The following is a 27,893-nucleotide window of genomic DNA, read 5'->3' as shown; positions in this document are numbered from 1 at the left end:
CAGTGGTGCCCAATGCCAGGGTGAGGGGCAACGGGCACAGACTGAAACACAGGAGGCTCCATCTGAACAGGAGCAGAAACTTGTTTGCTGGGAGGTGCCCAGGCTGCCCAGAGCAGGTGTGTAGGAATTGAAAACCATTCCAGCGGTTAAAAGTCAGACAGTCAAGAAACCACACCTTCGATGGAAATAAAGAAATAACGGGAGGGGTTATTAGAATGGAGTAGTGAGACAGGTAAACTGAGGCTTGGCGGCCAGGAAGTGTCAGGTAGTGTGTAAACCCTGCTGTACCCAACCAATGGGGAACAGGGGAGGGAATTTGCAGCCGGGATTAGCGGGGGATATAGGCAGTGGGTTTTTGCCCTGTTTTGTGTGCCTACCTTTAGGCAGAACACCCGACCTTGCAAAATCGTTAATAAAATATGCTTTGCCGAGAGATCCTACCTGACCCTATTATATTGGCGAGATGATAATTTCCTGCATGCAATACCCCAGTGGGCACTGCTGAGCGCATGGGCAGAAAGCCTGGATGTGTCTGGGAGTGGACCCATGGCATGCTGCATCCCCCTATGCCTCACTGCATCCCTCTGCACCCCACTGCATCCCCCCACACCTCTCTGCATCCCCCTATTCCTCGCTGCAGGCCCCCTTGCCTCCAACACTCCCTCACCTTCTATCTGCCTGACTTCCCTGATACCCACATCCCAAGAATTCTGCCTCCGCTCCACTGTCTCTGTTCCTCGGAAGCTTTTGGCCGAGTTCAGGCATGCGCGCAGCTGAGGAGAGTGGAAATTGCAATGAGTCCCTGCCCTGTATTCCCTGTGGAGAGAGATGCAAATATTCATGCCCCACACAGAGCCGCTGGCTACAGTGTAAAACGCACCAATCTCCTTCCAAAACAGTCACTGGTTTTCTTTCAAATTACCTCTGCCTAGATAATGGTTGTTTGCTGCTGCCTGACAGAAGACAATGTTAGGTGCTCACAGCAGGGGCGGTTCACCCCAGCTGAGGCCAAATCCACGGCCTCCTCTGCTCTCAGCATCGCGGGGCAGCAAGGCCGAGCTTCGCGCTCCCCTCGCAGGCTTTGCACTGGGACCACAGTCACAAGCCACAGCAAGAGCAGAGCAAAGCTCCTCTCAACCCAGCTATGAGCAAGTATTCAAGTAGTACTAAAGAAGCGGTTGGACAACGTCCTCAGATACACGGTGTGAACGGTGGGGTTGTCCTGTGCAGGGACAGGAGTTGGACTCAATGATCCTTGTGGGTCCCTTCCAACTCAGGACATTCTGTGATTCTAAGTGAATTTGTTTGCTGGGGACAGGGGAAACCCTGAGGGTGCTCAACTCTCAGTTCACCCAGAGCCTCCCAACCAGCTCCAGCCCAGCAGTATGCAATGGGAAGAGGGACCCATGCTTTGAGATGCTCTCAAACGTGCTCCCCAGTGCTGGAGCTGAACAAAAAAGTCTCAGACGACCAAGCCCAAGCAGCCTCCTACCAGTGGCCATAGTCCAGGTGCTGCCGGATCAGCGTATGGGGCTGCACTGTCCCGTAAGCGTCCACCTCGGGCATGTTGAGATCATCAATGAAGTACACAAGCTTCTTGGTACCCGGAGGGCCATAATTCCTGCCAGCCTTTTTCTCCAGAGGCTTCTCAAGCATACCTGTAGGGAGGCAGAGGTGCAAAGCTCATCTACTGGGAGTGCAATTGATGCACAATAAAAATGATTTCTCAGCCCAGCTCAATGCTGTGCTGTGCGTAGCTACAGCGGCCCCTCAAGGAGCCAAGATTTCCCCCAGCTGCGGCTGTATGAGGAGCAGCTGAGGGACCTGGGGGTTCAGCTGGAGAACAGGAGCTGAGGGGAGACCTTCTGATCTCTGAACTGCCTGAAAGGAGCTTGGAGCCAGGGGGGGTCGGGCTCTGCTCCCCAGGAACAAGCGACGGGACCAGAGGAAACGGCCTCAAGTTGCGCCAGGGGAGGTTGAGGTTGGATCTGGGGAACAATTTCTTCCCCAAAGGGCTGTGGGGCATTGGAACAGGCTGCCCAGGGCAGTGCTGGAGTCACCATCCCTGGAGGGTTGGACAGACGCAGAGATGAGGTTCTCAGGGACTAGAGTGCCAGAGTTGGGTTACAGTTGGACTCGATGATCCTGACGGTCTCTTCCAACTGAAATGATTCTATGACTCTACAGTGAAGCTGTGAGCCCTGCAGGGACCCTTGGGCAGCTCTTTGGTCTGACTTAAATCAGAAAGCTCTCAACTCCTCCTTTCAAACAAAAATACAACAAACTTTGTCTGCTACAGAACATGTCTACTTCAGAGCAAACAAAAGCTTTTCATGCAAGATAAAGCCTTTTGAATCTCTTCTGCATAATTTTTTAAACGAAATCTTGCTTGCTGAGGGGGTTGTGCCAGAGCAGTGAGCATCCCCTGCTGCCTGCCCCGGCGATGCGGCAGCTGCAGCGTGAGCAGGGCAGCGGGCGCTGGGCACCGCAATGGAGAAAGGGAGATGCTGTGGGCACAGAAGCCCATGAGCAAAGCTGGTTTTGTGAATATAAGTGCATATTTTACCCTGTTAGACAAAAGAAATAGGTGATTTCAGGGCCAAATTCCTGGGCATCTTCAAAACAATCAAAATAACACTTTTTATTTAAATGCATCAAATACCCACAAGTTCCCTGATCTTCTCGCCAGCATTACCCAACCCTCCAGATAATGTGACAAGACTGAATTCCAACACGAGCTGTCAAATTACCACCTAGTTTTAAGTAGGGTCACGCACCAGCAAAGGAAAGCACGCAGAGAAAAGTTTCGCATTTCAAAGCCTTGGAAGATTTTAGCAGAAGGCTGGGGTCATATGTTGCTCTAGCTCATAAAACGTGGGGAATATTTATAACCCTGGGCTGATATTTAATAAAAATCACCCCACGTCGCTGCACATCACGTTCTATAGGTTATTGATTCCTTAGATTGCAGCCCAGGCAACCTTTACTGTCTCAGTAAGTGGAAAAGCAAACGGAAGCAACTCTCCTCTGCCCAGACCCCAGGTGGGTTTTCTGCCCTGTGCTTACCCGGAGAATTCGTTTCATTAGCAGTTTTGGGTGGGCAACAGACCTATAAGGTGCTGTAAAGCAATTCTTTGTAATTAGGGAAGACTGGCAAATGTAAACGGGACTGGGAGTTTTTTAAGCCATTTATTATCATGTGCAAAAGTTATTAAGGAAGATTTACATTCCGTTTGTTTGTTTCAGATCACAAATCTTTCAAAACGCTGGGTTTTTCCTGCTTGGGTGCATTGCAGACAGCTTGCCTTGCTCACCACTCAAAATGCAGCTGAGTTCTTGTCACAGACAGTTGCTGCACAAAGGAATGGATTGTGCTACGAAAAATGATGAATCTTTCCTCAGCGGAGGCTCTCTCCCCGTTCAATAAAACCACAATATTTGAAATTTCTGGTAGCAAGTTAAATTAAGTGTATCAAATAAGCATTTAATTTAAATTTAATTAGTCCCTAATTAACATATAAAATCAGCCCTTTTTGAGGTTAAACAAGTATGCAAGAGATTCATCACACTGAAATGCAATTACTGGGGATCAAGTGACACGTTCGTGGAAGTGGCATTTTAATTCAAAGCCGTATCTCACAATAATAATAAGGGGCCGTGTCTCTGTGTGAGATCCTGACACATACTCAAACTAGCACCTCAAAGAAACAGTCTGGACCCCTCGTACCTTCTGGTTAGTGAGCAAGGGAGAGAGAAAAAAAGAACCCAAACTAAAAAAACACAACATTTATTGCAGTTTCTCTGAATGACAGCAGCCAGGGCTACATCTGATGGAGGGGCAGGGGTCCAAGAGGGCACAAAGCAGAGCGAGGTCCAGGGCAATGGGCTGAGAGCAGCAAATGCCACAGAATGTGGTATTTAGTCACAATAAACTACAGAAAATCCCTAAACTGGCCCCAGGTTCAGGCAGAGACAGTGTTGGGCTCCTTTTAACCCCTGTGCACAGGAAGCCACAGGATGCAGGGATAGTTTGAACAACATACCTCTGCTTCCCCTAAGGGCTGCATCTTATAAATCTCTGCAGCAACAGGCACCTTGTCTAAGGAACTACATGTTTTCAGGTTAGGATCTTTTTTAAGTAAAAAAAGAATCCAAAATTACTTTGTACCCATGTTTTACAAATTTAAAGATGTGCCTGCTGGGGAAAAGAATAAAGCAGCCAACTGACAAACGACACAAAAAGGGACAAATTAACTCTAAAAAATGAGCAGCCGGGATCCAGGCCAAGCAATATAAATCATGCTTCCCAATGCAAATCTCACGACCACATCTTCATCCACACACAAGACAACTTGCTCCTCTCTGCAGGGGAAGAAAAATCGCTGACTCAGCCCACAGCTCATGGCCAGGGACACGGTGCCAGGTCTGCCTGTACAAATAACACCTGCACACACTCGCCCATCCAGCTGGAGACAAACGGCTGCACATTCACAGAATCACAGCATCCCAGCCTGGTTGGGCTGAAGGGACCTCTGCAGATCCCCCAGTCCAACCCCTGCTCACGCAGGGTCACAGAGCAGATCACACAGGTGGGTCCAGGGGGTTTGAATGTCTCAGAGAAGGAGACTCCACACCCGCTCTGGGCAGCCTGGGCCAGGCTCTGGCACCTCCCAGCAAACAAGTTTCTGCTCATGTTCACATGGAGCCTCCTGTGTTTCAGTCTGTGCCCGTTGCCCCTCACCCTGGCGTTGGGCACCACTGAACAGAGTCTGGTCCATCCTCTGACACCCACCCTGAGATATTTTTATAAATATATAAAGGGTGAGTGCCACGAGGATGAAGCCAGGCTCTTCTCGGTGGCAAACAATGATAGGACAAGGGGTAATGGGACCAAGCTGGAACACAAGAGGTTCCACTTAAATTTGAGAAAAAACTTCTTCTCAGTGAGGGTGCCAGAGCCTGGCCCAGGCTGCCCAGGGAGGCTGTGGAGTCTCCTTCTCTGGAGACATTCAAAACCCGCCTGGACATGTTCCTGTGCGACCTCACTTGCGCATTCCTGCTCCAGCAGGGGCATTGGACTAGATGATCTTTTGAGGTCCCTTCCAATCCCAAACATACTGTGATACTGTGATATTGATCCATTGACCAGATCCCTCTCTGCTTCCTTCTCCAGCTGAACAGCCCCAGCGGTCTCAGTCTCTCCTCATAAGAAAGAATCTCTAGGCCCCTCAACATCTTTGTCCCCCACCCAGGCAGCTGGATAGAGAGACAGACAGACAGCTCAGCCCATTTAGCAGCTCAAGGGCATTTTGCAGAGACCCCACACAGGGAAAAAAAGCAAAGGTGCACCTGGGAGGGAGGAGAGAGACTGCAGCCATCACACACTAGCAAGACCCAAAACCCTTCAGACCTGCCCCAGAAAGCTGCCGCGACTCCACGACACAGCCCTGGGTGACATAGCGTGGGCTGAGCTGTCACCTCTGCAAGCGGATCAGTCCCACAGAGCAACTTTAAACTCTGACACCTTCCTTAAAACATCTGCGGTGTTGGGCGCCCAGCAGAGCACAGACAGGGGCTGTGATGCTCACGGCCGTCTGCATCACTCTGGGCTGTGTGCTTGTCCCCCCCAGGGCCACCTGGCCAGGAAAAACCCACATGGTGAAGGTTAAAACCTTGGTCTCACTGATGCTCATAGATGGTGGTCCTGTAGAGGGAATAAAGGGATTTCAGGACACTTGGGTCAAACCAAACTCCATAAATGAAGTATTTTGGTTTATAGTGACCCACAGCTGTTGTTCAACTCAAAACAAGCAATGTTGTTTCATTCCTGATTAATAAACACATGTAGAAAATTATCCTATCTCCCTTTAGGTCAACTGAAAGTGAAAACACCATTCCAAAATGAGTCAGTTTTCAACAATTCCCTCTTTTTCTTCATCTATGAAGAGACTACACAGCAGAACTGACCTTATCTTGGTCTCAAACTTCATCTTTCACTGAGGTGCCAAAATCCTCATCAAAGATATTCTCATGGGCTTCCCCAGGCCAGCAATTCCCTGGGGCTCTGAGCCTCCCAGGGTCAGCAGCCGTGTCCCCTGGGGAGGTGGGATGTGGGACCCGCTCCCTGGGAGCACACGGGGCTGCAGCAGGACACAGGGGACAGCCCAGGAACCGGCAGCACCTGCACATCCCCATTAGCACTGTCCTTACTGATAACTGGGATGCAATTCCCGTCACTGCACTCTGAGGACAGCTTGGATTCCAGCCAAGCAACCCATTCTATTCAGCACAGGCTTGAATTCAAGCTATTAAAGACACACCTCAAGTCAAGTACGAGCTGTGTGATGTAGAGAACAGCAGCAGATTTAAGCGTGTGCTTTGCACAGCCCTGAACCAGAGTCGTGGTGTTCAGAATTCAGCCCCTCATGTTGGGAAATGCCATTTTCCATAAAACCAGGGGTCTGTGAACCCTGGTTCACGGTAGGATTTAAGAGTCAGTGGGTGTCAGTGCAGTGCCCACAGTGCACACCCTGCTACAAACCCCGACGGATGCCCCAGGAATTCGGTGACCTGCCAGGCAGAAGTCCCATGTCTCAGCCATTGTCTTACCTTGCAGCATGGCAGAGGTGGTGTAGTAGTTAAACGGGACCTTCTTCACCACATAGGCGTCTGTATCCAGCGAGGAGAGCTTGTCGCCTACCAGCACAGACTTCCCCGTGCCGGCGTTGCCCACCAGCATCACGGGGCGCCGGCGCTCCAGGAGCCTGTCCATGAAGTACCGCACACGGACTGTCTCGGTGGTGGGCACCAGGCAAGCCTGAGAGAGGCAAAACGAGCAGGTGAGTGTCCCCATCTCTGCCACAACCCCACTGCCATGTTCTGAGGAGACATCAAACTGGGAGAGCCAGGAATGAGTGCGGTGACGTAAGTTTCTAGATTGTGCTAGGAAGGGAACAATACACTGCTACCAACCATTCAAGTCAAACTATCTGTACAGATGAAACAATGACAGCGGGATGCTGAGAGCAACATCTGGATCTCCCTGCAAACACATATTTTGCTAAAATGGTAACAATTTTTTACAAGTCATCTGCTCACTGTGGCACCTCTGAAAGGAAAGAAAGGTGTAGCTGGCAAACGCAATTCACTACCTGCAGCAACTCTCATTTTTTGTCCAAATCATATAAACAACCCTATTTTCAGCCACGCAGAATGACAAGATGGTGTCTCAGAGACTTTGTCACTACGTTGTCCCTTCTCTCTGCAGGCCAAATGCGCCTCCATCCCGCACCCTGGGCACACCAGCCCTGGCTCACAGGTGTCTCTGAGCCTGCGCCTCATGTACATCACTCAGCTCTGGAAGATGGATGGAGGATGAGTCTTCACGATCAAAGCACAGTAAAGAAAGATGGGTAGTTGAGTTGTACTTCATAAAGAATGCGTCAAGGGTTTAGATTGCGGGGTGACAATAAAACTGTGGCAGATGTATTGTTAGCCCCCTCTCCTCTGCCTTCAGCCCCTCTCTCTCCCCGCTTCCCACTCAGCACAGGTGATCGGGAGGGAAAGAAGGACAGAGAGAAGAGAGCTGGAAAAATTAAAAATGTTTTACTAATGCTACTGATAAAAATAGAGAAAATAATACAAAATATAGAAAACCAATCTTGAAAGTCCCAGCAACTGCAGAGCCAGCACCCGAAGTCCTGGACTGGACTCTGCAGCCAACCGGAGCTGGATTCAGTCTGTCACTGGCCTCAGTTCGCAGGGACAACTAGCAATGTCCTCTGCTAATGTCGGCCATAAGGAAAAGGGACGAAATCCTGGTGATCTCCCACTTTTATATGAAGTATTCACGTGAATGGGATGTTATACTCCGTTGGTCAGTTTCTTGGTCATCTGTTTCTCGTTGCCCCTCTGGCGAGATGTGAATCTGTCCTTATCAATAACCTCACATTCCATCGCTATGTTTACCAAAACATGGATCTGGTTCTCCAGGAAAACACAGCTAATATGAAGCTTGAGCTGACAGGCAAATTCACTAAAAGAGAAACTTGTTTTTAACAAAACCAGGATGGAATGCCATCCTTATTATGAAGTGCTTGACCTCAAAAGAGACTTTATTGAAATGCCTGTGTACAGTCACTAAAACGCATGTGCTCCTCCCAGACAAAACACGTGCAAGGTTCACATACCTGTAAGGGCATTTCTGGATCAAATTCAAACTGAGGAATAAGTTTAGACCAAGGCTCAAACTTCTTTGTTTCTGGATCAATGTAAAAGTCAAAGACTGTGCCCTGAGAGGGAAACTTGATAGTCTTGAATTCTGCCACCCACCACTTGCTGAACTCCACTCTGTAGTCCACAAGCTGCAACACAAAAAGTGGAGAAAATATGCTAAACTGGATCAATTAATTAGTAATGGAGAATGTTATCTATCCCAGTCCACCAGAGTGGGATTAGTCCTTAAAATATATTCCACAGCATAAAGATCTTATCAATTTTCCTGCTATTAAGCCTAATTTTTCATTTTCTTCACTTCTGCTCATCAGTCCTATTTATTCATCTAAATAATTCATCCTCTGTGTTGATCACTCTTGGTATGTCTGAGACTAGATAGATGGATCAATTTGAAAAAGAGAAATACGTGCCTATGACTAAACAGACCGCTTGATTGATTCTTGGTGCCTACTTCTTCCAACAGACAAGGACACAACATCCGTCTACATCTGTGCTCATGGTTAGTCAAAGCATGCATACCAAAGCCTTTCCTCATCAATCACACCACTCTATTCAGAGTGAGTTGTTGTCTTCTGGCCTCTTTTCAAGCCACAATGTTTCGGAGAAGCAGGATTGCAGACACCAGCGTACCAAAGCAGCAGAGAGGGTCTGTCCCTTTGACCGTGCTGTGATTCTGCACTGCCACATTCCCCTCAAAGCACCCATTTCCTTGCTTTTCCCCATTATATCTTTCTACACATGGAGATTTTGGAGCATCTGAATTTTTTCAAGAGCTGGGGTGACAGTTTTGCTTTAGATGCTGGGTCAGAACTTGCAAAATGTGCTTAGTCCCCTCCTCTGCCCTACATCTCCTCTATGACATTGGGCCAGCCATTCCGCCCAAACACCTTCCCATGCGGACACTGGGAACTGGGGAGAGGTGGGTGGGGGAAGGAGAGGAAAAGTGCTGTGAGAAAGGTGTTTGTGAAATAACGGATGCATCATTTAGCCACTTTTAACAGCACAGTTTGTTCCTGGGGTGTCTGCGGGTCTCTCCTCCCCATAGCCATACAATGTGGGGCCACCAACACATTGTCCATAGGCTGCTCGGCCTCCATCAGGAAACCTGGGTTTGTTGCTGAACTGAACTAAGTGTCCTCCGTAAAGTCTCCTGAGCCACAATCCCTCAAAAGACCAGAGGATTTGAAAAACACATTGTTAGTATCAACGATTTTGCAGACTCATGCTATTCAGAGAGGCAGAATCACTGTAATTCTCCATTCTCCTGTTGTTCTAACTCCTCGGCAGCGGCAGCAGAGTAGCCCGCGGTGGAGAGGGACGTGCGTGGCTGCTAAAAGCTTTCCCACAAGGGTGCCCTTACCCTGCACAGCCAAACCGCCTGCAAGTGCGCTGTGCCGTGCTGCCCGCCCTCCCTGACCCAGCGGTTAAACAGAGCCGCTCCAGCCCCAGCTTTATTGCCAGAACGGCATGGAACTCAAACCGCTTCCTTAATAAAAACCCCATATGGATTACTGCTAATTTCAGAGCCAGGAAATGGCAAATCTATCATCTGTTTTATACAGGGGCCCCGCTACCCACCAACAAGCACCGAGTAGTGGGAAGCCTCCCAGACTGTTTCTCCTGACATTTCGGCAGCGAAAGGTCAGTGCGAAGGGCACCTTTGGTGGAAAGCAATAAACAGATTTTATATTGGATCATTTTTCATCAGGCTCCCCCTCGCTCGGACTGCTGTATCCTCGCACTCTCAGCTCTGACATTTACAGAGCATCACGGGCAGCAACGCACAGTCAGGCTCCCGGCGGAGCCTCCCGCAGGGTCGCTGCGCCTGCAGCTGCTCCTGCAGCCCGCCCGGAGCCACCACCGCGGCGAGCCGGGCAGGAGCCGGCCTGATGCACCCGGGACCAACTGTGCGGCATGGGGAACACAGCGGCTGGCTGCCACGGCACCGCACGCCAGCACACTTGCCGCTTGTACTGCTGAAGTAAAGACAAGTAGTGCTTCCCAGGCTTTATCGTGCTTTGTTTTGTTTCTTTAAATCATCCTAGACTGGCAACACTAAGGCTGAGTATTTCCCAGCTGGCACATGGGACATGGAGGCTCCACAAGGACCAAGGAAGCTGGTCTCGCACAGGTCATTCAGTGGCCACAAGGTACGATGGCACCAAGTGAGCACACAGCTGAGCTCGAGCTGTGTTGTTCAGCACTTCCTGAAGCATCTGATCCTTGGCATGGAGAAAATGTGAAGAGACCAGCAGACAGTGTACGTCTGGCATTAAGGTACATGGAAAACACACAAAGAGACCCCTGTGAGCACTTGAGCAGCCTTTGAGAACGGCAGTGCCTCCATCCGAGCTGGGGAGGGGTGTCTGGTGTTACATCCATGGAGAGACCTCCCACATAGTCCAGACGACACAGAGTTTGACACAAGCCCACCAGAGATCAGACATGGATCTCCAAGCCCTTGACAGCAGTGCAGTGTGGGCAGACCCACACATCAGGACTACACACATCAGAGCTGAGGATAAGGCGTCCTCTGACTAGGGGATGCAACCACCCAAGAGTAGGTGTGCCCCTGTGGCCAAGAAGGTCGATGGCACCTGGGGTGCATTAGGAAAAGTATGACCAGCAGGTCAGGGGAGGTTGTTCCTCCCACTCTGCTCTGCCCTGGTGATGCCACATATGGAGTTGTGTCCCGTTCTGGACTCCCCAGTTTAAGAAAAACAAGGAATTACTGGAGGGAGTCCATCAGAGGCACACAAAGATGCTGAGGGGTCTGGAGCATTTTTCTTCTGAGGAAAAGCTGAGAGATCTGGGGCTGTTGAGCTGGAGAACAGAAGCTGAGAGGGATCTGATCAATGAGATCAATATCTCAGGGTGGGTGTCAGAGGATGGACCAGACTCTGTTCAGTGGTGCCCAACGCCAGGGTGAGGGGCAACGGGCACAGACTGAAACACAGGAGGCTCCATGTGAACAGGAGGAGAAACTTGTTTGCTGGGAGGTGCCAGAGCCTGGCCCAGGCTGCCCAGAGCGGGTGTGGAGTCTCCTTCTCTGAGACATTCAAACCCCCTGGACCCACCTGTGTGATCTGCTCTGTGACCCTGCGTGAGCAGGGGTTGCACTGGGGGATCTGCAGAGGTCCCTTCAACCCCAAACAGTCTGGGATTCTGCAAAGAGAGACTGGGCAGAACCAGAGCAAACACCTCTAGCGGGTTCTGCACTACTCGTAGTGATCCTTGCGCCACTTGCTGAAAACCTGATAATAAAATTCTGGCCTTCAGGTGCTACATGTGCTCTTAGACCCTTTTAGAAGTGCCTCACATTTCTCCTGCCTGCCTCTGAACCAGTCACATTAAAAATCTCCAGTTTGTACAGATGTCAGCCTGCAAACAGCAACACCAAGAGAGGGTGGAAAGACGTCCTGCAAGCACAGGTACGAAACCATGGAACAGAGCTCAGGGCGGCCTCCACATCAGCAGCGCTGGCAGCAGGGCTCTGACACACAGCCCGCTGTCTTCTTGTCCATTATCACTGTTAAGAGCTGGACGCTGTAAAACAGCAGCAGCTTCTCCAAGCACTTGGAAATCAAGAGACAGCCCTGCTGTGTCGAGCTGAGCCAAGCGGCCAGGAAATGGGGCAGAACCGGGCACGGGGGTGAAAGGAAATGCCCATTTTTCCTCTCCTGTGCAATGACATCTGGGAGAGACACAGAACAGGGAGGCCCAGAGGCAGCAGAACAACTCCGCTTCCCCAGGTGAATCTGGAGAAGATCCTTCCCGAGATCCCTGTTGTTCGTGTGCTACAGCTCCCACCAAAGCAGTTGTGTTTCAGCTGGAATTGTCTGTGCTTCTCCCATGTTTTAAGGACCAGCACCTGAAATGGGGCTGAAAATGTGCAGTATGAAATGATGACCTTGAAAAAACTCAGTTTTATTACTCAGGCAAGAGATCACACCCACCTTGTCTAATACAAGCTGATGGATTCAGAGGCTGACAGCTGCAATTAGTCCATAGGACAGATGTACTGTGGGAAGCGGCAGGGAAAGCAGCGCCCTGCCTTCCTCTGCCTCTCGGACATGAGTGTACTTTGAATGTCAGAGACAGCACTAGGGATCCACAACCTGATTAATCCTCCTGGCCAAAGAAGATCTGGGTCTCTAGATTGTTCCCTCCAGCATTACAGCCTTGGCTGTCGACACCCATCCACCAACGGCTTGACTAAGCCCAGCAGCTCATGCCAGACACCACCCAACAGCTCGCTGCCCGGCCTACAGCCACCAACCTCAACCTTGTCAACAGGAACGAGTATTTCAAAGAGCAAAGCCACCGTCTACTTCCACTGAAATGGAATCACATAATCCCCAAAGTCCACCCTGCCCTGCCGACTACCCCTCTTTCTTATGTGCTTCTATCAGAACTTGAGGACAGCCAATTCTTGACATCCTCCCATGTTTAATAAAAGCCAGTGCTGACAAAACACCGGCTGGTTTGCGTTAGGTATCACGTCTACCTGTGCAGTCAGAAGGCTGAAAGACTGCTCCACTGACACATCCATCTGATAAATCAGTCTTAATTTGATATGAAGAAAGGCTGAGGGAGCTGGTCTCTTTAGTTTGGACAAGAGGAGACTGAGGGGTGACCTTATTAATGCTTATAAATATATGGAAAGGGTGAGTGCCACGAGGACAGAGCCAGGCTCTTCTCAGTGGCAAACAATGATAGGACAAGGGGTAATGGGATCAAGCTGGAACACAAGAGGTTCCACTTAAATTTGAGAAAAAACGTCTTCTCAGTGAGGGTGGCAGAGCCTGGCCCAGGCTGCCCAGGGAGGTTGCAGAGTCTCCTTCTCTGCAGACATTCAAAACCCGCCTGGACATGTTCCTGTGCGACCTCACCTAGGTGTTCCTGCTCCAGCAGGGGGATTGGACTAGATGATTTTTTGAAGTCCCTTCCAATCCCAAACATACTGTGATACTGTGATAAGTGAACCTCATGTTTCTCCTCAGTGAAATGCATCTGCATAAGCAAACATCCCTCCATCTTTATCACTGACCCCTGAGCTGTTCTCCTGTGGTGTTACACCCTGGATAATGAGGCCTTACACAAAAGGAATTGTTGTGTTTCCAGTTTATTATCACCTATATGAGAGCCCCAGTAAAACAGCATTACTGACATAGCACTATGTTTTGGAAAGTATGAAGAAACCAAACCAAACCAAAACCACACAAACAAACTGTGTGAAAGATGGTGAAGAGGCATCTTCCGTCTTACCTGATCTCGAAACATTGATCCACCAAAGGCCCAGACAGCAGCAAAGACAAAGTAAAGTTCATAAAGCTCCTTGGGACAGTCGGGAGGTGTGTTCTCCTCTGCCAGGAGACATTCAAGGAGGTAGCACAACATCTGAACCATACTCTGTTCAGGAATGGGAATAATCTTCTTAAATCTAGGGGATGGAAATTGAAAGCATGGGAAATACATTTGGGTCCAGCAATACAGTCCCTCACAACCCAGGAAGACTAGAAAGGCTCTTTCAGAATACTGGCATTCTACTTGTCAGCAGTACGTGTCTTATTCCCAAGTACAATAAAGAGAACACCCGTTCTCACACTCAGACACGCTGGCACCGGCACACATACAAGTAATAACAATAATCAGAAGTTTCAAGCATTTTAAAACTTTGATCCTCTTGAAAGAAGCAGAATGGAAGACTTGCTAAAGGCAATGATTTCCTGCGAGCACGATGAGTTCAAAAGCGGTCAAATAGAGGAATAATAAAATAAACCCTTTCATCTTGCCATTTTACATTCATTTAAGCTACACTTACAGAATTCCAAACTAATATTGTAGCTGCACTGAAGTCCTCCATAAAGTAATTATAGCTATTTGAAAGGTTGGTTCTACGATTTCTGAATTAAGCAAGCTACCAAAACACTCAGCTCAGGGTTGCCTGCAGCTAATCCCGTGGATTTCACGGTCTGAGACAATGTTCAGCAAATAGAATGGGAAACGTCCGATTGACTTTGCTACCAACAGTCAAAACCAACTTGGTCCCACAGAGAGAAGCTCCCTAGAACAATGTTTAACTCCTGCTTCCAGACCCTTCTGACACATCCCCATTCTGCCTGACAACTCCCATGCTCACTGATTTTTCTTTTGTTTTTAAAGGAAAGTGCAACTATAGGAAGCAAGTAGAGGATGGGAGATGCTCCCTTAGGTTTTTTGAGACTCTGCTTTGGCCAGTCCTCACCACACTACAAGTAAGAGAATGGTCTCACATGATGATAAGCAAGAACCACACGACTTCCCTGTGGACACTGCTTTAAAGCCAAATCAAGCCAAGAAGCACCAGGACCCTTCCAAATACCGAAGTTCTTAATGAGAAATAACTTGTGGAGTGGGCTCAGGTCTAGCCTGACACATCAGGAGGCTGAAAAACTTTCTCTTTGGGATCTCCTGGAATAATTTTCCAAGAGATAGAGAGTTGATACAGGAAATATAGGAAAAATCAAATCAAAATCAGATGAAAACCAGATCTGATCAACACAATACAGGCAGGAGCGTCACTTTGCCCACCTCACCCTGTTGTTTCTCTGAGCTTAAGCCAATGCTGCTCAGGGCTTCCAAGGGCAAGGAGGATCATGTGCAGCACAACCCAGCGCAGCACAGCTGGGCTGGACAGTGGCAGGTGTCCCCACACCCTCACCATGGGTGATATAATCACTCATCAGACGGTACCTTGTTCTGAGGGTGTCCAGGCAAATGGGCAGGTACTTATCAAACAAAATGGTCAGGTTGGCTCTTTCAGACTGGATCTCTCGCCTGTCGATCCAGCTGCTCACTGGGGGATTCCAGCCCAGATCCGATGGGTTGATGTACAGGATCCCTTCAGGCCCAGGGTAAGAGAGAACATGTAGTAAAGACACAGCAGAAACTGTTCCTTTCTTCCAGCAGAATTTACCAGGTACTTTCACACAACTAAAACCCTATCAAATATGACGGGACACCCCATTACCTGCCCCCTTTTCCTGCCCCACTGCAGAGTAGAAACATGAACAGTGAAGAGACTTAACCCTGGAAACCATGGCACTTTTCATGACCTTGCCCTAAATTCAGAACATTGTCTTGCCTGAGTTGTTTCATTGCTCTGGGCCCCATTTCCCCATGTGTAAAACTAGGGGACACCTCCTTCTCCCATACTTCATGCACTTCTCCAGAAGATCAAGGGCTCTTTGGGACAGATACTGTCCTTCTCCTCATAAAGTCCATCCAAAGGGCTTTGCACAACAGGAGCACTCAGCAACGCTGAAGCCATGATCACCCACCAACAGTCAGAGCGCTCTGGGTAAATCTCCAGGATGATGACAGCTCCACATGTGCATTTGGGGTCAGGATCCTCAGTTTGTCTGTCAGGAACCTGCCCTGTCCACCCACGGCTGCTGTGATCCCAGGTTGGGTACTTGCAACAGGAGCCAAGTTGGCCACCAGAAGACTGGTTAATGGCTCTAGATCCCTGGGTCCATGGCAAATCCCAGTGCAGAGCTCAGGCCAGGACTCACCCGCTCGGGACACGGTCGCTGGGGTGGCTGTGCGCAGGTGGCTGATCTCAAACACCAACCGCATCGTTGGGTTCAGAGGGATTCTCTCATTGCTTGCCAGGGTCAGCACCTGCATTGGGCAGACAGACAGACAGAATGACATCTTCCCCAGGAACAGGAATGAAAAGCATTCAGAACTTTGCACTAAAAAGCTTGGTTGCTGCCAGCACAGTTCATTGAGGGAAAGCAGCTGATTTCTAGCAGGTAGTAGAATTGTCTTCCATGACTCAAAAGGAACAGCACTCCCTTAGAGTGGGGGAAAAAGTGTAGAAATACGACCCCACCCTATTTTTGAAGGGCTTGGAGTTACAATCAGGACATCTGTGATTACTCATGAGCCCAGTTCCAGGAAGGGAAATGACAAGCCATGATTTGAGCTATTTCCCTCATGCACCATTTTCTTTATGTGATATTGTTTGGTGTATCTGAAGAAACACAACTGCATTATTCTAGGCGGTGTTATTTCAGCATCTGCATTTCTAGGCTGAACCATGCCATGCAGTCAAAGAATACCTCCTTCTTTAACTTATATTCATTACCTTATTATCATCCATCACAGTATTAAGAGACTCAATCCACATTGGATCAATATCTCCATCTAATACCATCCACTTGGGACCGTCATGCGTGATGTTGGCCAGCTCTCGCATGATTGATGAAAACAGGCCTGGGAGGGTGACAGGAAGATGGTGATGAACACTGAAGTTGACACCTGCTCTAACAGTTTTCTCCAGCAACACAGTAAAAATTACTCTAATTAATGCTTTCCTCTCAAACATTCAAAACTCTACGCACCTATACATAAATATTATTATATCACAATACGGTTCTAGTTTGCTGTAAAGTGAAAAAAAAGGTTATCAGTTATCACTACTGAAAATGATTGCAGACCTATGCACGAGCTTCATTCCCACTGAGAATCATAAGGGATAAGAAAAATGTAGAGCAGCTACACAAAGGCAAAAGGCAGCATGAATTATACAATGCAGAGAAAACCACCTGAATATGCCTAGGAAATCCTTACAAATATTTTTTTTTGTGGCTCAAAGTATATCAGGGCAATCAAGATGCATTAAACGCTGGGTCATGGCTTTAGTGAGATTGAGGGGAGAACAAGCACAGAGTGACATTGAATGACAGAACAAAATGTCGGTAAAATCAAGGAGAGAGAGAGGATACAGAGTCTCGAGGGGAGTAAATAATGAATGTTAAGAAGACCACGAAGGCTGGGAATAGAGCAGCAGCACTGCAGAGCAAATGAAAACTCCACAAAACTATCGCTCTCCTCTACATGTGAAAATACCTCGGGAGATGCTGGTCTTCATGAAAAAACATCACGCAAACATTAAAAAAAAGCCTCTCTTCCAGTGAATTGTGACAAGAACTCTTTTTTCCTTTTTTCTCGAGGACAAGCTATTTCTTTGTGATCCAGATCAGGAACAGCTAGTGGCATCATCTGACTGAATAGCTTGTGCTCAGCAAATGCAGAACGGCTCACCTGGAACAGGTGTGTGATCCCAAGACTGGGTCAACAAAAATAACACTTCACCACCTCTGCCTCCAGTCAGTTCCTTACATGTTGGACACACGCCTTGGAAACCACTCCGACATTATTAGCATCAGAAACAGCTGCTGTCCCAGGGCATCAGGGCTTCCCTCGGATACCCCGCGGCAGCGGGCAGAGGAAAGCGCCTCTGTCCTGACCTTGTGCATCCACAGCACACAGCTCTCCTGGGGTTTAAAAGAAGAGTTTCGTTCTGCAAAGAACACTTTTGGGATTCCCGCGTGGGACCTTTTACCACCTAACATGTAGGACCTTTTCAACTTCTGAGAATGTGACAGGATAAAACTGGGGAGCGGAAAAGAAGGGGCTGATCTGTAAGGGAACAGGTCATCTCTTGTTAGGCTGTGGTGAAGATTGCCTTGCTGGTCTTTGACAACATGAAACAACATTTTCAGGAATGGTTACTGCAGAAAATATCTGCCTTGAAAGCTCAGGGAGGAGTGCCGCTATTTCATTTAAACCATCGCAGGCCAGAAAACACTGGACAGTCACCTGTAAAATGTCCCCCCTGCTGTTCGGTGTCACCGCTGCCCTCGATCTGCAGCCACTGCTGCAGCCACTCTGCAGAGTTCAGGCTGTACCCTGCACGTCCCTCTGCCACTTTGATTTAGGCTCCCTAATTACAATTAGAAAGAAATTAACCTGGCACTGGAGCAAAGCAGGGGGTTGGGAAGGGGCCATGGCAGGGCCAGGGGAGGTGGGTGGCAGCTCATCTCCTGCTGCGGATGATTTACGGTAACGTCTTCCCTCACCTCCCCCACACCTCTGAAACCCACTGGACACGTAAATCAAAGCTGCCTTTATGTATTAGTCACAACCCAACATTTCCACTCCAGATTTTCTGTAATCTTCCAGCAAGTTTGAAATGTTCCTCAGGAGTAAGCAGGATCAACAGCTTGGCAAACGCTGGTGTGCTACAGAGATCAGGCAGCCACACTGAGCAGAAAAAAAGACGTTAAGGCTGCTGTGTGTGCTACCAGCAATGAAAACCTGGGGATGGGACATTTTTGGGGTCCACAGTGCAGGAGGGACATCTCTTCCATCACTGGTCCAGCCAACCCACAAAAACTGCCTGCCCCATTTAGGAACTGGTAAGTGTTGGTAATAATGGGCATTAAAATTATTCTTAGGACAATAGGATAAAGTAGGTTTATGCTATATTTCCCATTTGAAGATCAAAAAGCTAAAACATCCTGTGTATCCTTTCAACAACAAACTGTCGTGTGGCTGTAGGCAGCAGACACGCACCTGGGCTCTCAGACCTGCACATGAAGAACCAGTCACCCTGCTGCTGCTCGAAAGTTCGTTAAAAATATCTGTCTTTATCTACATATTTGAGGCATGAAAAGACATTTACCATCTTTCCATTCTCTTGTTGCTGGGTTAATGATGCCAAAGAGCTCATCGTTGGTGACTGCCTTGGGGTTGAGGTCTGTCCAGACAGGACGTCGCTTCATTATCTGGTAAGTCTTGTTCAGGGATCTCATCACCTGAGACTTGCCCGTGCCTGCATTACCCACCACGAACACAGAGTGCCGGACCGTCAGCAGCTCCTCCAGCTGCACCACCTGAGAAAAACACTCCCAAATTTTAGACAAAGATGCCAAACTGAAGTTCAGATCTATAAAACTGGCCCCACTGGGCCACCTCTTCAGAAAGATGTGACCCTGAGACACAAGCAGATTTGACATTTGAGTTTGGTCCAGCCACTCTAATCACAATGGGTGAAATCCTCAGCCTGCAGATAAACTTCCAGCACTGTTTATATCTGACAACCACCACCTGATGAGGCTCTGCTCTCCAGGGGCTACATTTTGATGAGCCTACAAAAGCTGGCCCCTTTGTAAGCCCAGAGACTGATCCAGTGCTGGCTTTAGGGGCAGGTGCAACTGCCTCAGACCCAGCACAGCTGACTGCCCTCCAGCGAGGGCTGCCTGCGAGGGAAATGCTGTGCAGAGCTCTCTCTGTAGAACCAAAGCTGTTTGAGAAAACCCAAACAATTTGATGGCGATGTGGGTGTAGCAGAAGATCGCCTGGTCTTACTTTGAGCACAAAGTTGTCTTCAGCCTGCAGCCGGAGGTCCAGCACAGCCTGCCTCACAAACGACTCAAAATTCAGGTCACGCTTCCGAGGCACATCCAGTGCAGGGAAAAGATCCCCAATCAGCCCCATAAACACCGGCACATCATCCGTCACAATCTTGGGGATGTTGAAGTCACGAAGAGAGCGCATCAGAACCTGATCTTCGGGTCGCTCTGGGTCATCTCGCTTGAGGGAGCCAGCAACAACTAGCACTGATTTGATGGCACGCAAGCCCCAGTCGTAGTGATCCTACACCAGAGGAAGAAGAAAAAGGAGGCAGGAGTTTATGCTTAGACAGTACCATGTAGGGCAAGAACCATCATCCCCAAACTGCCAGACTAGTAAGCAATGAAAATACATCTAAATCTGTTATTTGCATTGTGGCCAGAGACCTTCTCCAGCCTGAGTGACCTGGTTTCCATCTCAGTACGTGAGATTCCTGTCAGGGACAGTATTAAAGAGTCAGATATTTCAGCTGTTCAGACCATCACATGGGCTCACAGTTGGCGGTAAGACAGCAGTAGGATTTGCACTCCAGAGACCAAAGCAATTTGTTTCACCTAAATCATAAAGTAGCTAAAGCAAGGCCAGCCGGCCCCCTGCATCTGCAGGAGCCACCAAGGTGAAAGGTTTATTAGTCCACTATGAGGCCCCAAAGACCCAAGTTTCTCCACTGTGCCCATCACAAGATGACAAGCCTGTCTGGTCTCAGAGGAGGTCCATCAGTAAGGGGCCAGTAAAGACATTGCTGAAAAAGTACCACAAAACGGCATGAGAAGAACTCTCAAGCCAACAAACAACTCTCTCTATTTCTGTCTTGTTAACAACCTCCAGAGCACAGCTCGACAGGCTGGGAGGCCATGGCTTCCACCAGGCCCTCCAAGGCACAGCACCAAGTTTCCGTGACAGAGCATCTCCCACCCAGCCTCAGGCTGGCACAGCCAAGATCAGGTTTCGATCATCGGGAATCCTGATTCAGCTCTCCTCTGCATGCAGCTTTGATCTATGCAAATAATGACATGGAAAAATCTGATTTGCTTTGCACTGACAGTGACTCTAACACGACCTGGAACCATTAGGCTGAACTCAGAGAGGGACAACATAAACCTCTTGCAGGCAGGAGAATCAATAGGAACCAAGAGACTGGAAAGCAAAAGGTCACTGAATACTACCCCAAACATGGTGTCATTTAAACTCACTGAAAGGTCTCCCATTAATGCAGCTGGTCAAATGCTTTTGTCCCTGCAGACGCTTTAGTAAAGCAGTCTGAAAATTGTATTGCTCTGATGATCACAAACCCTCTCTTCCCCCAGCAGCCAGTGCAAATGCAGTCATTAAATAGAAGCTGTGAAGCATTAGCCATGGAGCTGAGCAGCAGAGTGCCATGTTTCTGCTGATTTTGGAGATTCATTGTACCACCCAGCCACAGAATCAGGCTCACCTGCTTGGACAGGAGCTCTTTGCAGAGTTGGTACAGAGTAATGAACTTCCTGGCTAACGCCCGGGCCTCGATGAATCCCTCAGCCACCAACATAATTTCACAGATCAGCTCAAAGTCTGGCACAACCATAGCACATGGCCTAAAACGACAGGCGAGAAGGGATTGCAGAACAAGTATTACTTGACTACAGGTCAAAGGGGAAAGGGACCTGGGGGTCCTGGGGACAGCAGGGTTACCATGAGCCAGCACTGGGCCCTTGTGGCCAGGAAGCCAATGGTACCTGGGGTGGGTTAGAAGGGGGGTGGTCAGTAGGTCAGAGAGGTTCTCCTGCCCCTCTGCTCTGCCCTGGGGAGACCACACCTGGAATATTGTGTCCAGTTGTGGCCCCTCAGTTCCAGCAGGACAGGGAACTGCTGCAGAGAGTCCAGCGCAGCCACCAAGATGCTGAAGGGAGTGGAGCATCTCCCATGTGAGGAAAGGCTGAGGGAGCTGGGGCTCTGGAGCTGGAGGAGACTGAGGGGGGACTCATTCATGGGGATCAATATGGAAAGGGGGAGTGTCAGGACGATGGAGCCAGGCTCTTCCCGGTGACAACCAGTGATAGGACAAAAGGCAATGGGTTCAAACTGGAACACAAGAGGTTCCACTTAAATATGAGAAGAAACTTCTTCATGGTGAGGGTGGCAGAGCCTGGCCCAGGCTGCCCAGGGAGGTTGTGGAGTCTCCTTCTGTGCAGACATTCCAACCCGCCTGGACACCTTCCTGTGTAACCTCATCTGGGTGTTCCTGCTCCATGGGGGGATTGCACTGGATGAGCTTTCCAGGGCCCTTCCAACCCCTGACACTCTGGGATTCTGTGACAAGGGACAGAGCTCCTTTGCCCTGCCTGTGCATACCCAGACCCAGGCCTGTTGTGCAAGGCTGAAACTACCTGCAAATCCCCTATGCAAGTGAATTCCCCAAGGACATGAAGTCAAGCCTGGATGTTCCAAAAGACAATTTCTGCCAGGTCACAAACCCTGACCTGGACTCACCTGAAGAGAGCTTTTAAATTCTCAGGTAGCTCTGTTCGCCCTGCGTAACCAGGGTTCATGGTGATGAAAATGCCTACTGATGGTACTAAGTTGATGTCTTCTCCAAGAAAATTGAAGGATTTCTTCTTCTCCCGTATTGCATCCTGCACACTCTTCACCTAAAAATCAAGACAGTACTATAGTATCAGTGTTCAGTTATGAAAGACACATCAGACAACGGTGCTTCCTTCCTTACTCTTGGCATCATGACAAATGGGGCTAATCAGTGTTTTATTTTTTACCGGCAGCATAAAGCTTTATACACTGTTTGGAGTATATCAGTATGGCAATATCAATTTCCCATCACAATCAAACTCTGGCAAAGCAGAAAAAAGAGCTGAAGAGACTGGGAAGTCGAAGTGCAAAGGAGTTGCAAGACTTCACACCTTTGCTCCATAAGACAATGATGAACATGGGTCAGGAAGAGCAACTCAGGAGCAGGAAATGTCCCCAGCACTGCCTGCATTCACCTTGGCTTTTGACATCACCTGTGGGACACTGCTCAGCACATCTCACAGCAAAAACACCACCAAAGGCTCCATCATCTCTGAACTAGCCAGCCCAGCACAGGCCTGATGTGTGAGAGAGATGCAGGGCCATTCAGGTATCCACAACACAGCTAACACCCAAACACACTCCCCAAAGTCTAACACAATATGGGCCCTTTATTCCCTTCACACATCTCACCTCTCCCCACACCCCGTTGCTCTTCAGGACATCCCAAAACCCTCCTGTGCCTGCGCTGTTCCCTGACTAGGCCCACAGAAGGGGTAGCACCTCCCAATAAACTTGGCCTCAACTCAGTTGTAAACTGACCACTTGATATCACTTTTAAAGATTTTGGGACATCAGATGTTTGATTTAAAACCAAAACCACAAGGCAGAAGCTGTAAAACCTCTCCTGACACCTTCACTCACTAATATTATATTGCTTTTTATATTTGCCTGATTGCAGCTTTGTTCTTCTCATTCCTCACCTTCCAAAGAGTTCACCTTTCTGCAAACCGCACCTCAGCGAGGGGCAAATCTCTCTCTATTCACCGCTCTAACCTCACTGCTGTTTGCCATCTCAAAGTAAAGCAATTAATCGAATTTTTCCCTGTAAGGAACCATATCGACATTAGCTGCATGAGTAAGACAGCCAATTAAACATCGCCATGGTAACACTCCTAATAGCAGCCAGGAGACACCATGATGGAATGACAGCCGTGCCGCTTTCTTCAGCTGCCACGCTCCAGCCAGGAGCGAGGGAACCATTAGCAGTTGAGTCATTCCTGGGCTTCTTTTGTTCAGCTTCCCTTTATATTTCAAGATCCTCAAAGACTTTTTTTCAATGACAGCTTTAAACTAGGACCTGACGGAAGAGAAATTGAGAGGGAATGATACATAAACTCTTGTACCTGCCTGGGGCTTCTTTGGGATGTCACATAAGGTACCAATTATGAGTGAAAGAGATGAGAAGAATGAGGAGTTCATGGAGGGGTTCAGAACAATGTCTTTGACCGAAACATTTACAGAAGCGTAGAAACTTCTGAGCTTTATATCTTTCTATAATACTGAGCCCAAAAGGGGATCCAGGAACAATTCAGCACCTCAATCAGATATTGGGATCCTAAAACATGCACTCAGCTGACAGTTGGATCCTGAAGAACTTGGGCACTTTGGCACCTCAGTTTTCAGCACTGAAGCTCCCCAAGGCTTCCCCTGTATAAAATAATCCCAGGTTTCCTCATGGGCTGGTAAGAGGAGGGGAAGGAGGACGCAAAGCGACAGATTATATATAAGCACGAGAGCATGGGACTCTCTGGCGTGATGGGGAGGGCAGTCTCCTTTCCAGCCCTTCTCCAGGGATGCTGCTGCGCTTCACACAAGACTCACCAATACAATGCACTGAGCAGTTAAACTACAGAGGAGATGAGAAACCATTTGCCAGGGAAGACACCTATACACAGCTTGGCACTGCTCCAATAGCTCTGTCCCAGGTTTAATCCCATGGTGTCAGGGTACCCTGGGCAAGCACGTCAGCAAGGGCCGCAGATCTGCTGCAGGTTCCAGCTCCTGAGTGTCACCAGCTGACACTGGCTTCTGGGAGCACCACGGGGCCGCACACATTCCTCTCAGGAATGATGCCAGTTGGCCAGGAATACCTTCCAAAGCCACTTGGCAGAGTTGTCATTACAGACACTGGAACTAAATCCACAGCTGTATAGTCTTGGAGACAGGTTAGGAAAATTAATCCTGAATGTATTCCCATTTGCTGAGTATGACACACAACCTGTGCCTGACCAGGGGTGATAAGGAACACCCAGAAGTCCAGCGGATCTGCCCCAAACACCCCCCTTCCCCTCTGTGAAAATTATTCCCTACATTGCAGACTGAGCAGCCACAAGTCAAGGCAGCTTCTCCGCCTTGAAATGATGTGCTGCAATTATCTCACAGCAGATTAATGACACGAGTGTCTTCCTGAGGAGGAACAGGTACAGAGCCATGGTGCACAGCGGTCTGGGAAAAGATGCTACAAAGAATTGCCTCGGCACAAATGCTGTAACTGGGGGAAGAAAAGTGACAAATACATTGGCAGCGCGTAACTGCGACATCTTGGCAGTGCTGTGATATTCATGTGATTAATCTTGAGATATAATCCCACACCTGCCTATACACAGAACTGAAACCAGCAATATGCAATTGCCGTTTTTACCCTTGTTCCAAAGGCTGCAGAATGGCTCTGCTCTGTTTGTATTTATTTATGAGTGTTTCTCCACTTACCTGTACAGCAACCACAGAAAGGACCTCAACTGAGATCCTGTTAAATTCATCAAAACAGCCCCAGGCTCCCGTCTGGGAAAGGCCTTTGTAAATATTCCCACAAGACTGGAAAAACAAAACAAAACAAAGATTACAAGAGTGAAATCATAAATGGAATCAACTCCAGCAAAAAATTGATTTTATTTCCCAGCCTGTTTATTTATAGCAATTTACAGTCTATTGTGGGTATTTAGAAAAGTGCATGGAAACAGCAGGCACAACTCAATTATAATATTTATAGCTCTGCGCAGCTTGCCACTTAATCTGCTAATTGCACTTTCTCCATATATCTGTGCACCAGTTGCATTTAAAGGTCACCTGTGCTGAATTACTGATGGCCCCGTTTCCTGGGAGAGCCCATAAGCTGAATGAAATATGATCCAAGGCTACCAAAATCACTGTACCATGCCAGACCGGCAGAGAGCAAGACTCAGCCTAATGATTCAGTTGCTCTGTAGTGGCTGAAGCTTTACTATGCTTTGGTTTTATTCTGGGAGAGGATCCTGAGAAAACAAGGACAGGTCCCTCCCCATGCCAGGGGCTGCCAGGCTGCGAGCACGCCGAGAAGAAACGACCAGGGTCCAAGTATCAGCACAGCCTTGGCCTCAGCTGAACAGACTAACATTTTTGAAGAATTTCACATGAAATCTAACTCCAGAAAGGAAGGGAAATGTGTAAGCAGGCAGAGAAGATAGTTTGGGTCTCTGCCTCCTGAAGAACCTTGTGCAAATCTTAGAGAAGGAAAGGGAGGAGGAGAAAAAGGCATCCAGCTTAAAGGAGTGTAGCAGGGATTTGGAGAGAAGTGATTGATCACAGAATCACAGGCTGGTTGGGCTGAAGGGACCTCTGCAGATCCCCCAGTCCAACCCCTGCTCACGCAGGGTCACAGAGCAGATCACACAGGTGGGGCCAGGGGGTTTGAATGTCTCAGAGAAGGAGACTCCACACCCGCTCTGGGCAGCCTGGGCCAGGCTCTGGCACCTCCCAGCAAACAAGTTTCTGCTCATGTTCACATGGAGCCTCCTGTGTTTCAGTCTGTGCCCGTTGCCCCTCACCCTGGCGTTGGGCACCACTGAACAGAGTCTGGTCCATCCTCTGACACCCACCCTGAGATATTGATCCCATTGATCAGATCCCTCTCAGCTTCTCTTCTCCAGCTCAACAGCCCCAGCTCTCTCAGCCTTTCCTCACAAGAAAGATGCTCCAGACCCCTCAGCATCTTTGTAGCCCACCGCTGGACTCTCCAGTAATTCCTTGTCCTTCTTAAACTGGGGAGCCCAGAACTGGACACAACTCCAGATGTGGCATCACCAGGGCAGAGCAGAGGGGGAGGAACCTCCCTTGACCTGCTGGTCATACTTTTCCTAATGCACCCCAGGTACCATTGGATTACTCTCATCCTTCAGGTTTGCTCGGGCCCCGAGCACCCCCAGCCCCATGTGACAGCACTGCAGCTGAGGTGGGAGCCATACCTTGTAGTCCATCTGCTCGGAGCAGTTAAACACATACACCATGATGCCCAGGGCTCGCCCCAAGTCTTTCGTAGTCTCCGTCTTGCCAGTGCCCGCAGGGCCTGCAGGTGCTCCGCTCATGGTCAGGTGCAGTGACTGGGTCAGGGTGATGTAACATCTTTCACAGCGAACGATGAAGGAAAAAAGGAAAGACTTGGTCCAACAGGTCAACTTTGGGCTGCAGGGAATGGCACTAGAGCAATGCACTCAGCAGAGCCTTTCCTCTGAAAAGCTGTACGTGAGCAGGGGTCATGTCTAAGCTGAAAGCCCTCTTGGCACTAATTACCACCTCTGCCCAGCTCTGTTTTCTCCAAGAGATACTCGTCTTCCACCAAGGTCTGCCCAAACCTCTTCATGTCCAGCTTGTGCTCTCTCTGGATCCTCATACAACTCATGGATATTGGGCACATCTCAGGCAGTATGAGAAAAGGACAGCTTTTCTGGAAGACCTGTCACTGACAGAAACCTGCTCAGGTGGCCTATGAATGATCCCAACTCGAAGCTGCAGCAAGCCCCAAAGTTTCTCCATCATGCTGATGATGGACACTGGGGAGGTGCCCACATGTGAGTATCTATACTACCTGTATAAGCCACAGAGGTGTAGTCAATATAGCAAACAAAACCTGATGACGCCTGGGGGCTTGACTCAGCTGACTAACACAGGTGACTAGAGCCACCTGAGATGCTCTTGGCTGCTGAAATGTCACATAAGGTGGAAAGGTATGACAAGGGGTCCATAGCAGACTTTTACATTTCTGGATTGGCAGCTGGAAGCCAGGTGGGACAATGCAGAGTATCTCAAGTCACCCTAGGTGTCCCCACTGAGGCAAGTGGGTAGATGTCTGCTTCAAGATGGGATGAAAGCTCTCTAGACTCACCAGCCGTATGGGCTGTGGACATCTTGTGCACAGGAAGACACCCACAAGTGTCTTAATGTGTGAGCTGAATCCCACCCTGGGATCTGATGTACAAATTCCCCAGAGGGTACGACCAAAAACCAGGTAAGAGTTAGAGCTCGGCCACTGGAGTGCTGGGACACGGAGAGAGAGAACAAGTGTGTCCGAACTAAATCCATCTTCGGTTGGCATCTCTCTCTCTACCTGCATGGCAAAGCCCAGCTACAACGGTGTGTCCCAGAGACTTACCTGTCGGTCAGCGGAGTGATCACAAGCCGAGGGGTATTGCCAAGGTATTCGTAGGAGTACAGGAACTGGGCGTCACAGATGTTGGCAAAGCAGTGCCGTTCCTCATCTGACCATCTGTGCCGGAGCTGTGACAGCCAAATGAAGGCCTGGGCATTGTCCACCTGCAACACACCCACAAACACCATCACAGGAAGGCCGGGGATGCCAGACACACGCAACTCGGGGGCCAAAATAGTAACTGCTATAAAATGTTCACTGGTCCTCACTGCAAGGCAGGTGTGGTGAGGAAGGCCACCTCCTTGCAATGTGGTGAGAAATGTCACCTCCCCATCTCCCATCAGTAAAGGGGAGGAACCAAATTAGTGACCACATTGGTGGGAGAGGAAAAAATTAATGGCCAAGAGAAAGAGCCTTACAAAAAGACTCCTGAATAGATTTAAGA

The 27,893-nt window shown here is 49.0% G+C and overlaps 1 protein-coding gene across 1 annotated transcript in view; it reads right to left on the bottom strand.

The window, feature by feature from the left end:
- DNAH9 (dynein axonemal heavy chain 9) overlaps positions 1–27,893 on the bottom strand; it is a gene marked incomplete at its 5' end in the record, with an annotated part of 197,270 nt that overhangs the window by 127,577 nt on the left and 41,800 nt on the right. The window contains 14 exons of the mRNA XM_082067422.1: positions 1,493–1,658; positions 6,610–6,817; positions 8,190–8,363; positions 13,504–13,678; positions 14,971–15,118; positions 15,792–15,900; positions 16,370–16,497; positions 18,752–18,962; positions 19,438–19,725; positions 20,918–21,056; positions 21,952–22,109; positions 24,757–24,861; positions 26,268–26,424; positions 27,452–27,612. Of these exons, the coding sequence (XP_081923548.1) occupies positions 1,493–1,658; positions 6,610–6,817; positions 8,190–8,363; positions 13,504–13,678; positions 14,971–15,118; positions 15,792–15,900; positions 16,370–16,497; positions 18,752–18,962; positions 19,438–19,725; positions 20,918–21,056; positions 21,952–22,109; positions 24,757–24,861; positions 26,268–26,424; positions 27,452–27,612 (2,327 nt within the window). The remainder of the gene's footprint in view (positions 1–1,492; positions 1,659–6,609; positions 6,818–8,189; positions 8,364–13,503; positions 13,679–14,970; positions 15,119–15,791; positions 15,901–16,369; positions 16,498–18,751; positions 18,963–19,437; positions 19,726–20,917; positions 21,057–21,951; positions 22,110–24,756; positions 24,862–26,267; positions 26,425–27,451; positions 27,613–27,893) is intronic.

The sequence above is a fragment of the Streptopelia decaocto genome (genome assembly GCF_964273445.1).
Source record: "Streptopelia decaocto genome assembly, chromosome: 16".
Lineage (NCBI taxonomy): Eukaryota > Metazoa > Chordata > Aves > Columbiformes > Columbidae > Streptopelia > Streptopelia decaocto.
This window is presented reverse-complemented; position numbering and strand designations above follow the sequence as displayed.